We start from the raw sequence: 16,572 nt of genomic DNA on the forward strand, positions 1-16,572 counted from the left end.
CCAAAACGTTGGTTCGTTCTAGAACTGGTTCCGTTCTAGATTCATTTCATGGAACGGGCCGTGAAACCGGCTTGTGTTTCCACCAGTTTTAAGCAGAACCCTTGTAAATGGGGGGTGGCATGGCTGAATGGTTAGAGAGCCTGCCTGGAGTAGCAGGGGGTCCCCCGGTTGCCCCAGGTTCGTTTCCAGTCCTGGCCAGCAATGGGTCGAATATGACCGGTCGAAGTGTTCGGAAATTCAATCGTCAATGGCAGTTACAGTTTCACTTTTCTTTTATGATGATTTTTCGCTTGCTTTTGCCATCGTTTATATTGCATCTGCATCTTCCCACCTGTAGAATAGTGACACGCCCACTTTGGTTCCCAGTTCAGGGCAAAAAAAAAAACATGTATGTTTTGGTTCCAGTTCTGAACCAACTTTTAGAGTTTCTGAACCAATTCATTTTCAGTGGAAACGCTCTGAACTGGTTCAGAATTAGGCGGGAAAAAAGAACGGAACCGGTTCAACCCGGTGGGAAATTGGGCCTCTGAGTTACAGACCCATAAGGGTCCGTTTGGTTCCCCCTCAAGGACCCCTGGCGGTCGACCCGACCCCGCGTTGATAACCACTGAGCTAGTGTAACGCCCAGGATTCAAACCCGGTTCTCCCATGTGAAAATGGGAAAATACTGTACGTCCTGTGTCTCCAAATATACAAATATTGGCCAAAACAATATACTTTGGAGCAAATACATGGGAGAAACCATATTCTGAGTGGCCAAAATATATTGTGAAAATATATTTCCAGGGTCCAAAATATATTTCCAGTATATCTTTTGACCATGTTTTGTATATTTTGAAACATACAAATGAAATATGAAAATATTTACTTGAGCAAAGAAAAGTCTACAATGTCATGTAGGATTTATTTATTATTAAAGCTCAAATGTACAAGATAGGGCATACTGCTGGTAGGACTATCATTACAATTCGTTTTGGTCTTAGGCGACAAGACAAGACAAGACCTTGCTAATTGATCAGTTGCTTTTTATGCCTTTTTTTTCTTTTTCTTGTAAACTCTAGATATAACCCTATAGCAGTAACGGTAGCAAGTCATTTGACAGAATACATACATTCTCAACTTTTAACAACTTGAGCCCAATATATGTACTCATGACAAATAGCGGAAATAGGAGGTCTATAAGCTCACCCAGGCGTCACATTGCGATGCGTTGTGAGCTTGCAGATCAGATGTTTTCGAAAGGTTTTGCATTATTTTGACATGCCCAAAATAAGGACGGTCATGTTACCAATCATTGTTATCAATGTCAACAACAGAAACTGTCATTTCTATTCAAAGACACTGCCAGAATAATACAATCATGAGGGAAGATGAACCATTTCCCTCTACAGATTAGACATTAGATGCTAGATGAGATTCGAGGTTTGTAGTTGCTTTTCGTTTGTATTATTGTGATGTACCTGATTGTTCGATACATTATAAATGTAACCCCCCCTCCCACAAACAATGCAGCTGTCTGTACCTCCGCCTTTCGTAATATGTGCTACCACTTGTTTCCCCCCTCTCAAAGTTTTACAGTTTTATGAAATAATCCTACTGTAGCACTTTTTATTCAGCGTCTCGGACTGTGAATAATGCTGCTTTCTTTGTGTAAATAACCTTGTAAACAGATAATGATTAAGTTCTGTGTTTTGGTTTGTGTTTTTGTTACATGTGATTACTGGCAAATTCAGATGAACTAGGATCCTTTCCCTGTCTTGTAAAACTGATTTGTGGAGTCGGACATTAAAATGAATATTTTTCTATTTGCACAGCCACGCTGATTACAGTCATTTCTTTGTTAGAACTATGCATAGAGTTGACACTCAAGTACTTTTGTTTTGTTAAATAGCTCTATATTCTGGTGATCATTGCTATAGGCAAGGCATGTTTAGTTGTATTGCACATTTCAACAACAAGGCGACAACAAAGCAATTCAATGTGCTTCTATCTTTACATAAAACGTGATCAGTGGTGGAAAAAGTACTCAAATGTTTTACTTACGTAAAAGTGTAGAAGTACTCTGTTACAAGTAAAAGTCCGGAATTCAAAATCTACTTGAGTAAAAGTACAAAAGTATTGGTATCAAAATGGACTTAAAGTACCAAAAGTAAAAGTACTAAAATGTTTGAAAGTACCTCAAAATTTACTTAAGTACAGTACTTGAGTAAATGTACTTAGTTACTTTATACCACTGCCAAGAGCAGGAGAGACCCTTGTTACTGAACAAACACTCTATAGCAATGATTGCGATCAAAATAGAGCTTTGACTTTTTAACAAAACAAAAACATCACTTACACTACCTTTAACAGAATAATATTCCGTATGGAATCCTTCCCCATATGGAACCGTATTATTCTATTAAATAATTGTTCCATGTTCTGTAGAACCTTTTCAGGGGCGACATGAAGCAAGTAATAGAATGTCTCTGAGTTCCATATTGTCCCACAAGAGGGCGTCAGTACTTCAGTGTGAGTGCTTCAGTGCTGCTATTTCTAATGGGTTGCATCTGAAACCACATACTACACTAACTATGCCATTTCCAGCCCACTATTTAGTATCTACTGCGCAGTAGGGTTTCACTGTTGGATGTACTAAAAAAAAATGATCTGGCATATTAAACAGTATGTTAGTATGTGATTTCGGACACCATAGGAAGCACCAACGTTGACAGGGAAGCAACATAGAAAAAACATACTGTAGAAGACAGGGAAGCACCATAGGAAGCACCAAAGATGACACATTGGTGACGTATTGGTATCAAAATGGACTTAAAGTACCAAAAGTAAAAGTACTAAAATGTTTGAAAATAGCAGATCTACAAGCTCGCGTCGCGACGCTTGTAGATCGGCTATTTTCAAATAGCCTATGTATAAAATAGGGCTAAAGTGGTTAATGTTTGTTTCATAATATCATAATTTATATCTGAAAAGAAACTAGTAACTAAAGTTTTCAAATAATTGTAGTGGAGTAAAAGTACAATATTTGCCTCTGAGATGTAGTGGAGTAGAAGTAAAAGTATTGGAAATTGGAAATACTCGAGTAAAGTACAAATACCTCAAAATTGTACTTAAGTACAGTACTTAAGTAAATGTAGTTACTTCCCACCACTGGTGACCGTACCCTAACAGAATAGGCCTATTTCTACTATAGCAGATTATTTCTACTACTACTACCACCACCCCTGGCATTGACAATTTGTGTCATTACATGTGTTTTACATTCCAGAATTAAAACACAGCAAAGGAATCATTCTCCTAATGTGAATGGTAAATGTTCTAACGCTCAGAATTAAGAGCAGACTGTTAGTTTTTACAGGCTGTTTATGTGCTTCTAACAGGGCTGTTAAACTGCAGCCACGGATGACTTGGACAGTGCGCTCAGGTTTGCATCATTGTTGGGCTTTTTCCACGGCTTTTGCCAGAACCAAACAAAGATCAGTCTGTCCTCACAACAACCTCCAGAACACAGGCGGCTCGCTCTTTCCCCAAATAAAAATTCCAGACTTTTTTCCAAACTGATAATTTTTCTCTTTAAAGGTGATGTGAGTGATATTATTTCTTTTTGTCAAAATAAGTGTTAAATAGGTCTACTGTATTCTGGTTGCAGTCATTGCTATGCAGTGAGACAAGAGTCTCCCTGTCTCTCCAACTCTAACAGAAAATAAATGTTCAGGTCAGGATAGCAACTTTTTCCAATCAGGAGAGAAGGTTACAGGATAAACAAGTGCAATTGTAAGCGACGACACAAAGAAGTGAGCAGACAAAATTGGAACTGGAACACTACCACTACTACTACACTGACCCACCTGAAAATGTATTTTCTTATTTAGAGATGGACACTCTAGTCTATAGCAATAATTACTATCAGAATATAGAGCTCTAACTTTTTAACAAAAAACGTTTTGTTTTAGCCATATAAGAATATCACTTACACTGATTGATCGATCGATTGAATAAAACAAATGTGTATTTGGTTGTTCTGCTCACCGGATGTGATCTCAAAGCACTGGCAGTGAGATGGCTGGCCAACGCTCTAGTGTTTGATTCAGAGGCAGGAGTCGTCCAGGTTTTAGATGTGGGGTGTTTGAGCCATAAGCTCCAAAACGAACAACATTTTCACCCCCCATTTTCATTTTGCGCATTAGCATTGGCTTTATTTGATGGCTGTTTTTACGGGGCCAGGCTTCCACCATGGCTCCGTTTTGATATTGGCATTATTCCATTTCTTCTGCCACTTTTCGCAGTTCTGGCTGAACCCTGCATACGCTTTTTACGAAACTCGGCCATATGATAGATGGTCATGAAAAATTATCAAGAAATAAATCTCACAATCTTTCGTCAAAAGGTGGCGCTATAGCACTCAGTTGAAAATGCCAACTTTGAAGAGGTACAACTCATGCCCTGTTTGACCTACAGCCATAAAACTTCAATACACACATGCGTCTCCTCATGATGAACAACTTTCACACTCTGACTTTTGACCTCTGACCTTTAGATCTCCCACCATTTTGAATTACATGTAAAGCTGTTAAAATCTATCTCCTCCTGGGATTTTTGAGCAATCTGCACAAAACCTTTTACACATGAACTTTGGACCTATGCCAACCAAACGGTGTAAGCGGATTTTTTCTAAGTGAAAAAATGAAGCTTTAATGAGCCAATGAATATTGCAGTTTTATGAAAATTATTCATCTGCCCCTAACACATACAGTACATGCAGACTCACATTTCTTTGAAAATTTGCAGTAATGTACAGGGTCATTCCAAATATCACTGAAACCAATCTTACTCCAATTGGTCAAAGGGGGGCGCTATAGCATTTTTTTGAAAATGCAAACTTTAAACAGGCAAAAGTCATGCCTCGTTTGGCCGAGAGCCATTAAACCTGCTTACACACGTGCCTTGACTCATGAGGAACACATGTATCACTTTTACCAGTAAGCTCCGCCCTTAGATTGTCCGCACTTTTGAGCAGTTTTAAAAACACTTAAACCCAGGATTTTTCAGCTATTTGCGTGAAATGGTATCATCTCTCTGACCTCCGTTTTCACTAGATCAGGTCTGTTGGTCCAATGGCTTCCCGCTTAAGTGAATGCCTCACAACCTCAAGGTTGCCCGCTCAAGCCTCACTTGGTGCAGACTACATTTAAAGTACATTGCAAACTACAAGACTGTATCAATGAACACATGTGCAATTGATAAAGATAACATGAAATGCTTATTTGAGAGGGTATGTTTTTGCAATGTATGACATACTTCTTTCTGAAAATAGCCGATCTACAATCTCAAAACTTTTCATTGATCTTATTTTTGTTTGGTTTTTCCCACGCTTTGTTTCGATGTCCCACGTCCTAATTGATTGATTTGCTCCTGCTGTGTGTCCCCTCATCACCTTTAGTTTATGTCAGGTGAGGTGTTTGGGCAGCCTGGCTTTCAGTGAGAGAATGGGGGTGAGCTAGGCTCAATATTTTGAGTTTGGGTTTGAACCCCTAACCTCTGGTTTGAGAAGCAACATATCTCTAGCTCAGGGGTGGGCAACTCTGATAATAGAGAGGTTTCCTGTTAGTAAACATGAGAGGAATATGACCGCGCAGCTGCGGGGGGAAGCCTATGGGTGCGTTTGGAAATTACGCACCGGAGCACACTCGCCTATTAGTTTGTATTGGCCAGTGCGCTCACTGCCGCTCAGGGCTGTATTTTCGAACGCGCCTTCACCCGGGCATGCGCAGAGTTGCGCATTCTGCTCTGTGATGACGTCGCGCGGAAATCCGTCTATAGAGAGGGCCACTATATTTCCACACTCACTATGCCATTCTATGTCACACAAAAGTTGCGACGCGTTTTGAGCTTGTAGATCGACTATTTTAGCTATTTTTTAAATTGGAATCCTGTTTTTTTTTTCTACTTTTGAATTGGGATCCTGAAAAGCAACATTCGTATTTAATTTGAAATGCATTTAGTTATACTTATATTAACCTTATGAATTTAATTACAAATACATTGGACATAAAAAGACAATAGAATTGTAATACTAGTCATCAAGCTACTAATATAGACTGAAGTAATTAAAGTGGGTTATGTTTGCATGTTTGGAATTGTAACAGCTGACATCAATAATATATCAGTATTCTGATATTAACCTGCGGGCCGCTTTAAGTGAGGGTGGGGGCCGCGTGTGGCCCCGGGCCGCCAGTTGCCCATGTATGCTCTAACTGCACCACTGGGGTTTCTTAGTTGTCTAATGTCTTGTATGCTCTTCAGCAGTGGTGGGAGAAGTAAGGCCCAGCATCCCTATTCTGGCGGCAAACATTTGTCAAGATTTACAATGTGTCGACGTGTTGTGAGCTTGTAGATTGACAATTCTTTGTGAAAAGATTTGGTGTAGATGGTAACAAGGCAAGCGGGAAAGTAAATTTGCAACTTTACTAAGAATAGAGGGTTTAAGTGGTGAAGTTAATGTAGAAATACACTGTGCATCTAAATACTAAAAGGATAAGTATTTCCTTCTCATCTGAATGTTTCATGTCTCTGTGGCTCAAGAGATGTGTCACTGTTTATGAACCAAAGAGTTTAAGGTTCAAAGCTCCTAACGAACATTTTCATTGTCCATCTCAATCCTGAAAAGGTGGTTTGAGTATTATGTTCTCAGTTGCATGGTTCATATGCCACCATGGCTCAAGAGAAAACTCTGGGGTTTATGAACCAAAGGTTTAAGGTTCGAAACTCCTGGAGCACATTTTCACTGTCCATCTAACTTCTAAAAGGTAGTTTAAGTATTACGTTCTCTTTTGTATTATCCATACCTGTGTGGCTCAAGAGTTAAACACAGGGTCTGAAAGCAGAAGGTTTGGGGTTCAAGCTCCTGAAGAACATTTTCACTGTCCATCTAAATTCTAAAAGGCGGGTTAAGGATGACGTTCCCAATTGTACCTTCCATGCCAGTGTGGCTCAAGAGTTAAACACAGGATCTGAAAGTAGAAGATTTGGGGTTCAAGGCTCCTGAAGAACATTTTCACTGTCCATCTAAATTCTAAAAGGCGGGTTAACGATGACGTTCCCAATTGTACCTTCCATGCCAGCGTGGCTTAAAAGATAAATCAAAGGTTCACAAACTAAAGGTTCGAGGTTCAAAGCTCACTCAAAACAACTCAAAACAACTACTAAATAAAAACTAAAAGGGTAATACAATAAAAAAAACAATGGAGCTGTGGTCAATACAAACTGGTGATGAAAAAAAACAATAAAAAATGTCTCCAACAAATTCATGTGAAAAAAAACAGTGGCCATAAAAATCTTTAATTAATATGTAAATGTATTAAGCTCCTCCCCCTGGAGGTGGGCTCCCTCCATGCTCCTCCCTCTCCTACCGGAGCTAAAAGAGGGCGTGAGGAGGGAGGCGGGCTTCATCCATGGTTCTCGCCTTAAAAAGACCGAAAATTGAGATCTTCCCTGACCAAGATTCAAACCCACTACCATCCGCTTGTGAAGCCTATGCTTTACTCTTGCACCACCAGGCCTTTCACATTAATTAAGATTTTGAGGTTATATTTAAAGTTAAAGCAAGAGGTGACAGGTCAAAAGATGAAAATCCACAGCAAACACCTCTACCCCTGACAGAATGACTGGATCTACTAGATACACCCTCTGATGAGCAGGGAAAGGGTTCATTATGACACGACTGAGATTTAGGTTGCTTAAAACCATCTGTTAGAAAACGTTTACTCTGGCTGAGTCTGAACCCAGATTTACGCTTTCATTGAAAGGAAACAGAGAGATGTTTCGTAATGTCATAAAAATTCATACCCTTTTTGTCATTTATAAATTCCTTAGTTTCAGATGATCAAAACTATAGCAGTTTTGGTGTTAAATCAAGTAGGCTACATTGTTCTCACTTTGGACTGGACATTAAGAAATATGTCTTAAGTTTTCAACTATAGTTCCTCAAACAGTGCTGTATTATGACCACAGATCCTCTATGATTAACTGAATTAAGTTTAAGAAAATACCACTTCGCACTCATGGCATGCAGCATATCAATCAAAACAATGATCAATTATAGGCCGAGCTCCATACTTCGTTTTGAGGTATTCTAGTGACTCAGGGATAACAAATTACATAAATTCAACCACTTAAATGTAATGTATTTATTGCAACAACCAACCAAGAGTGTTGCAAACGAGTTTGTAACAAAATGAGGAAACTCACACAAAGAAAGAACGTTTAAATTATTTTATTAAAACTAACTTAACCCCATATGGGTAACCGGTGAGCCTCAGGGCGCAATACTAGTGTATTTTCTGTTTTGTGTTATGAGGAAAGTTTTGACTGAAAATAGCCGATCGACAAGCTCACGTGTCGCAGTGAGCTTGTCGATTGGCTATTTTCTGCTAAAGCTATACCCACAATACGGATACTGGGGTGGTTAACAGTGCTTGACAGCCGGAGTTTATTCATAATTTATTCACCCACTGCCAGGGTTTTTAATCATTTTTTAATAGAAAAAAATGTGAATTATTTGTCCGTTTATTTTTTAACATTGAAGTGAATGGATTTGAAAAAATAAAACATTTTATGTTGTATGTATATCTCCTAATTCGTTGAGAACGACACAAATGTTATACTCAAAAATTAGAGAAACATTTTAGGAATTCAAAAACAAAATAAAAAAAATAATTATAAGGGGAGAATTCTCCCCTTTGGCGGTAAACACCATTGACTGAAAAGGGGAGAATTCTCCCCTTTGGCGGTGGATGTGTTAAAGGGCAAGACCACTTTGGTAGAGGTTTGGGTTGTGTAGTTACCTTGCCATGATGCATCTCCAAAGGTGGGCAAGAAATCTAAAATAATTGCTCCATTAATAAAAAAATATGCTCCTCATTGAATTACATTGTGGGCTGAAACAGCTCTCAAAGTCACTCTTTTAGCACAAACGAACGCAAATAAAGTTGATTCAGACTATATAGAACATCACCAAACCCAGTACCGTTTGTTTTTTAAATAAGAATGCTAACATCCTGTTGATTTTGCTATTTTTATTAAAAAGAACTCGGACTGGATCCGCGGATCTGGATCTTCAAATAGTTAAATCAACAGGAAGTTGACATTTTTATTTAAAAAAAAAAAACAGTACTGGGTTTGGTGATGTTCTATATTGACTGAATCAGCTTTGTTTGTGTTCGTTTACGTGCTAAAAGAGTGACTTTGAGAGCCGTTTCACCGTACAATGTCAATGAGGAGCATATTTTGAATGATCAATTTCTATTCAATTATTATACAGCAATTATTTTAGATTTCTTGTTCACCTTTGGAGTTACATCATGACAAGGTAACTGCACAACCCAAACCTCTACCACAGTGATCTTGTTCTTTAACAAGCAAAATCCAAAAGGCTGGAGTGCTCCCAGTGAGCTTCACAGTGAGAGAGAGAACAAGAATGAAGTCCAGCCACCTCTTCTATAGAGGACAATCCAGGTGGGCCAGATCTCCACTGATGACACACTCCGCCCTCCAATCATTCTGACACACATGACACATGGTTAGTAACCATGACAACCACACCAGTCACCCTGACAACCCCCAGGGTTGTCACAAGAATTAAATATAAAAATAGATAGCTGTGCTGTGAACAATTTAGGCTGACAAGAACAAAGTATTTTTTTAACGACAGGACTGTATGGCATTTTGTTTATACTAAAGTATTGTATGACTTCATTTTTTATGACACAGTACGAGTTTAGTATGACTTTTATCATATACTATTGTGTCAATGTAGGAACTGAATTAATAACAAGCTAAAGTCCTTTTTGCATCAACTCCTCCAAGGAACAGGCCATATGGTGTAGTTGGCAGGGCTTTATTGAAGAAAAGGTGGCATTAAAAACAAACAATTAGACAAATAATCATACATTGATGATGACAATGAAGTGCACATTAGCATTCACACTGATTTACATGTCAACCTTAAAGTCACATCAGACAATGAGCATGAAACTGTCACTTTTACAAACTGTAATAAAAGTTATCCTTGCCTGGGCGTACATCTGTGCTGGAGGCTGACGACAGGGGAACAGGTTCTCCTGAGAGCAAGAAGCTGCGATGGAGAGATGAGTGAATGACATGGTCCAAGGAGTCTCAGATTCACTGAAGCAGTTAAACCGTGCAGGGTACAGAGGTCTGACTGTTTTTTTTTTTACCAGTATAGAACTGTTGTGTGTATTTGAGCATTGCCCTGCATGCTCTTCAGTGAAAGATTACAGCCAGCTACAAACATGAAAAAACACCTATAGTGTAGGTCAGGGGTCTTCAATTGCCCTATTATAGCGCCACCAGGAGGCCAATTTTTGCAAAACACATTTGTTTCATATTACTCCTATATAGATTTTGTCCAAACATCACACAAATCGGTACACATTATCTCTATAGTCATGTGATCAAGACAGATCTGTCCGTTACTTCATATTCCATCAACATAGAGCACCGTACGCGTCCTACCCTGGTCGTATCCCCCCCCCCCCCCCCCCCCCCCCCATTCTGAATTCCCATAGACGTGTTTAATATCGCTTCATATCTTGGCGGTTTGACTCATATGGATATGAAGCGTCAACTGACGGCGAGAAATCGCAATGTTACTGCCGCCGAATTAATTACATTTTCCCCAGAAACTGACTGTATCAAATATGAGTGACTGACTATCGTAAACGATACAGAGCCACCTCCCTGACAATATCACTGGGACAGTCAGGACTTCGGTACTCTATTGCTGGCCCATAATAACCTGACCTGGTGGAGACCTGTGCTCCGAGGATCACTTTTTCTAGTATTATCATTAAAATCGTAGAGTTTTGCCAATTATTTTGCCCACAGGTTTGGAGTCACTGCACTAAACCACAACAGAGGGGGAAACAGATGAAGTACAGAGAAGAGTGGAGGCTGTGAAGGGTTAACAGCAGCAACAGAGCAGCCTCTCAGTCACCTGATGCAATGAAAAGTGAAAGTTAAAGTGTTCATGACAGTTTGGTGGCAGCAGCCGCCCACACACACACACACACACACACACACACACACACACACACACACACACACACACACACACACACACACACACACACACACACACACACACACACACACACACACACACACACACACACCCTCTACTAAACCTTCAGTTTAACATTTTTGCAGATATATTGAGAAGGTAAAGACAGGTGAGTACAGGATTTATTATTCTGTAACAGAGAACAAAGGCATATTAAACTGTATCGAGACATGATCTTCTCTTAGTTTCATTTTCTAAGAGAGGAACTATAGGAAATCCTGCAGTCTAATCGTTCCGTTGGTAAAACGACAGGCTTCCCTTACAGTATGTGCCAACATTATTGAGCTCTACTATTCTAATACGATGATCCAGATCAGATTCATAACTCTTATGCTGTGAGCATTCAAGAATTACATTTTTTCCCCCATGTTTATTTTCAGTGTATAGTAATGGCGTGTGCCAGCAGTCTCCTGTCTGAAGAGCAGTTCCTGTGTTCCATCTGTCTGGAGGTGTTCACTGATCCAATCAGCACTCAATGTGGACACAACTACTGCAACACCTGTATCACAGATTACTGGGACACTAAGGATGTGTGTAAGTGTCCACTATGCAACGAAATCTTCGATAAGAGACCAAAGTTCTCTGTTAATAAAGTCCTCTCTGAGATGGCTGACCAGTTGAGGAAGTCAAAGCAGCTGAAAAACAATTCCAATGTAAGCCAGGAACCTGCTGAACCAGATGAAGTGTTCTGTGACGTCTGCACTGAGACCAAGCTCAAAGCCCTGAAGTCCTGCCTGGTGTGTCTGACCTCCTACTGTGAGACTCACCTGGAGCCTCACCACAGGGTCACGCGGTTAAAACGACACAAACTAATCGACCCTGTGAAGAACCTGGACGACATTCTGTGTAAGAAACATGACAGACCTCTGGAGCTCTTCTGTAAGACCGACCACACGTGTGTTTGTCAGTTCTGCACAGAGTCGGACCACAAGCTACATCAAATTGTCTCTCTGAAAGAAGAATTTGAAGAAAAGAAGGCTGAACTGGGAAAGACGGAGGCGGAAGTTCAGCAGATGATCCGAGAGAGAGAAGTGAAGACGCAGGAGGTCAAACACTCAGTACAGCTCAGCAAGACAGATGCAGACAGAGCGATAGCAGACAGTGTGCTGGTCTTCACTGCTCTGATCAGCTGTATTGAGAGAAGCCAGGCTGAGCTCATCGACGTGATTGAGGAGAAGCAAAAAACGACAGAGAAACAGGCTGACGACTTCATTAAAGATCTGGAACAAGAAATCACCCAGTTAAAGAAGAGAAGCTCTGAGCTGAAGCAGCTCTCACACACTGGAGACTACCTCCACCTCATCCAGAACCTCCCATCCATCAACACCCCTCCACCCACCAAGGACTGGACAAACATCAATGTCCATGGGTCATATGTGGGGACTGTGAGGACAGCTGTGGCTCAGCTGGAGAAGGCAGTTAGTCAAGAGATGGAGAAGCTTTGTGATGCTGAGCTAAGGAGGATACAGCAATATGCAGTGGATGTAACTCTAGACCCTGATACAGCACACTGTGAACTCATCCTGTCTGAGGATGGGAAACAAGTGAAGGATGGAAACGTAGAGAAGAATCTCCCAGAAAACAAAGAGAGATTCTCTGAATATCTCAATGTCTTAGGAAAACAAAGCTTCTCCTCGGGAAGGTTTTACTATGAAGTTCAGGTTAAAGGAAAGACTGCGTGGGATTTAGGGTTGGCCAGAGAGTCCATCAACAGGAAAGGGGAAATCACACTAAACCCTGACGACGGTTACTGGACTATATGGTTGAGGAATGGAAATGAGTACATGGCTCTTGCTCACCCCGATGTCCTCCTCCCTGTGAGAGAGGAGCTCCAGACAGTGGGAGTGTTTCTGGATTATGAGGAGGGTCTGGTCTCCTTTTATGATGTGGAGGCCAGAGTTCATCTCTATTCTTTCACTGGCTGCACCTTCACTGAGAAACTCTATCCATTCTTCAGTCCATCTGACAACGATAGTGGTAAAAACTCTGCTCCTCTGATCATCTCTACTGTCATTCACTCTGATTAGACTCATTGGGCCTCATGCAGCAACCGTTCTTAAGAGGACATTTCTTCTTAAACCCACTTAAGAAGTTTTAAAGAAGATTTTGGTATACTCCAATGTTTTCTTAGCTCTGATCTGTTCTTAGGTAAGAACAGAATCTACGCACACTTTCTTAAGAGGACATTTTTTCTTAGACCCACTTAAGAAGTTTTTAAGAAGATTTTGGCATACTCCTGTTTTCTTAGCTGTGATCTTTTCTCAGGTAAGAACAGAATCTACACACACTGAAGAGTACTCTTAGGGTGGCCTTTGATTTCTTAAGTGTGACATGTTTGTGCAAAAATAATGAATTCTCGAAGTTTCTTCAATTCTACAGTTGTATAATATAGATAATTTGAGATACATATATATGTATCTCAAAAGTGTGGTCTGGGGACCCCCAGGGGTCCTTGAGGGAGTTCCAGGGGGTCCACAGCAAACGAGGAACAGTTTAATCACTTTAACCCTATTTTATACTTTGTTTGAAAATAGGCGATCTACAAGCTCAACACGTCCTTTTACTGGCCATTTTGAGCTTGTATGTAGATAGTCTATTTTCGAAACATTTTGATACATCTTGAAAACATTTCCCTAGCAGAAAATATTTTCAGGTGGGGGTCTGCAGCCAAATGCATGTCAATTTGGGGGTCCTTGACATGAAAATGTTTGAGAACAACTGCTTTAGAGTTTTCAACGGGTCTGAAATTACAATCTAACCCAAACGGACCCGGTTGAGTTGAAGCCCAAGCCCCATACCCACCCCATACCCCCTCCCCCATATCCTCGACATTCGCCACACCCCCATTTTCCCGTCCCCTTCCTACCTGAAAGCCCCCCTATATATACCCACCCGTCACACCCATCCCCATAACCCCCCACACAGCCCCCTACACCCCTCCTTGCACCACCATATCACCCACCACACCCCTATTTCCACCCCATTACATACCAAGCAGCTGCTACCTTAAAGACCCTCCATATCCACCCACCAGCTTTCAGTAATAAAATGTTTTATATCCACTACTAACGCTACTCGAAATATGAAATATGAAACATGAAATACGGATAACATGCTAATTTCAGCAAATTTACATTGATGTCTAGTGGTGATATGTTGATTAATGTGAGAGAAATAATAAAATACATTCATTAATTAATTAAATAAAATAATTTGCTGTTCACTTCAGAAGTACCTCCACAGAACTATTGATTTATTTATTTTTATGTTTGGAGTCTGGTGTTCAACCAGACTTTAGACTTTAGTTTAGGTATTCTTTACTTCATTCTCTCAACTTTATTTCTGTGTGATTTCCTGTGATTTCTGTGAGCAGCAATCACACACAGGTGTGACTGCAGGCAGGGCCATGCAGTTATGCCTTATTGGTGGGGCGGCTACCTATGGTAATTGGGATTAAACATCGTCCGAACATCGGTAATCGTTACACATTATCTCTATAGTCGTGTGATCAAGACGGATCGGTTTGATTTTTCATATTCCATCCTGATGGAATTTCAAACATTGCTGGCTGGCCCACAATAACCTACCTGACCTGGCTGAGACCTGTGCTCCAAGGAGCTCTTTGTCTAGTATTGACATGTGGTCAAGAAGTGAAGCTCTGTCTCCACCACGCCATTGACTGCAGTGAGAGCAACAGTCTATTCTGTCCTCTCCTCTTTTCTCAAATAGCCAGGCTGTGCATTGTTGACTTTTCTCAATTTACTAGTCACTGTGGTCAAATATTCTGCAATGGTGTACTGTCTATTTAGAGCCAGAAAGCATTCCAGTTTACTATGGGTTTCTGTTCTTTTGGTCATATTGGTTTTGTTTAAAAAATATTTTTTTTATTTTTAATAATTTGGTTGGGTTGTATTTGTCAAGAAATTATGTCAATGTCATGATTATTAGTAGTGTAGGGTCTGCTGAGCATCAGAACCAATTGACTGAGGGGACGGCATTCTATGTTCATCTTTTGGCCTTTGAGGGATGTGTAATGATAAAGTACTCAGTAGCAGGAGTTTCCCCGTCTCTCAGCTCTTTAATAAACAGAAAATAAATGTTCAAGTGGGACTACAACATCATCCAATCAGGAGAAAGAACCCAATATCATCTTAAATCAGTGTTCCAATGTTGTCGTCTTTGTCCTGTACGAGTTCTTTCTCCTAATTGGATGTATATTCTGTTCACTAAAGAGCTGGAGAGACGCTGGTTACTGAACATGCATTATTACAGCAATGATTATCATCTGAATATATAGCTAATTAACATGTTCACAATAATTTCACTCACAACCCATCCAATAAAATGGATCACACATTGACACTGGAAGACGTTTTGCCATTTGGAACTATGTTTATTATGAAACCTTTGAATTCAGCTCAACCGTCAAGTGCAGTCGTGTTCTTCAAAGCCGACACTCACAAACATGAGTAACTGCTTTCAGAACATCATCTCCATAACCAAACAGACTCAATTAAACTTAAAAGTTAAATTAAAGTGGCAAAAAGGCAGAACATGAAACGACTTGCTCACGTAAAACCACATGAACCCTATAGTGTTTGGCAACGTGTCGTCACCACGGGGGGCGTGGCATAGTAGCTGCAGACATACTGGTGGGGGTTAATGTTAAGTCAACCTGTTTATCCCCCACCAAGATGTCCGCCACTCCAAATGACACTTGTTGACGCCCCCCTTCAGGCTTTTTTGCTACGCACTATAGCGCCTCTATCCTGGGCATGTCATAATAGGCAGACATTCGGCGGAAATAGGCAGACATTAAGCGGGAAATAGGCAAGGCAATCAGCTGAAATAGCCGATCTATAAGCTTGTAGATCGGCGATTTTCTGCGATTTGGAAAAAAGGAGGGGGACCCCCCCCAACTACTGACCGGTGGTCAACTAATATATAGGGTTTAAGTGGTTACGACCAGGCAAATGTTAGACAGGCACAGCAAACAAAACAATATAGCAGCACACACGTTATGTCAAAAAGAACAAGAACAATGTCTTACAAAATGACTTTACAAAAACACATGAATTTCACATGGTGAAAAAAAACTAAAAAGACAACGTTGGATGGATTATTGTCCATAATGCACTTCTTCAACTTGCATCGAGACCGGAAACAAACTCTTGAAACAAACGTCATCATAGTGCTAATGAATATTCCCTTTCTGATAAACACACACAACTCCCCCGCTATTTATTTAGTATTACTGTTACCATAGTGTGTAGTGCTTTTCACTTCCCTTTGTCCATCTAGCAATTAGGGTTGGGATCCGGAGGAACCGGATCCAACCGGAATAGTTTCCGGAACAGTCTTTGTATTTATTTTTTTATTACACTGATAAGAGCTGGTATGTGGACGTCATTCATGTCTGCTTTAAAATTTAA

At 40.3% G+C, this 16,572-nt stretch overlaps 2 protein-coding genes across 3 annotated transcripts in view; both read left to right on the forward strand.

Moving 5' to 3' along the window:
* Positions 1–1,817, forward strand: part of cmya5 (cardiomyopathy associated 5) — a 37,306-nt gene extending 35,489 nt beyond the window's left edge. The window contains exon 23 of the mRNA XM_084054037.1: positions 1–1,817. This exon is cut by the window's left edge and continues 793 nt beyond it. The gene's annotated coding sequence lies outside the window, so the exon portion shown is untranslated.
* A 9,318-nt stretch (positions 1,818–11,135) lies between these two features.
* Positions 11,136–13,621, forward strand: LOC311044335 (E3 ubiquitin-protein ligase TRIM21-like). Of its 2 annotated transcripts, XR_014600676.1 has the most exons (3): positions 11,136–11,249; positions 11,521–13,288; positions 13,406–13,621. XR_014600676.1 is itself a non-coding variant. In XM_084055835.1 (2 exons), exon 2 carries the CDS (start codon positions 11,530–11,532, stop codon positions 13,165–13,167), a length of 1,638 nt encoding a protein of 545 aa, XP_083911961.1. In that variant the 5' UTR covers positions 11,136–11,249; positions 11,521–11,529; the 3' UTR covers positions 13,168–13,417. The 2 variants fall into 2 exon arrangements, 1 of the variants encoding a protein (XP_083911961.1); XM_084055835.1 differs by having other exon boundaries at positions 11,521–13,417.
* Positions 13,622–16,572: the final 2,951 nt, after the last annotated feature.

Source organism: Gymnoscopelus microlampas (assembly GCF_963454915.1).
Source record: "Gymnoscopelus microlampas genome assembly, chromosome: 4".
Classification (NCBI taxonomy): Eukaryota; Metazoa; Chordata; class Actinopteri; order Myctophiformes; family Myctophidae; genus Gymnoscopelus; species Gymnoscopelus microlampas.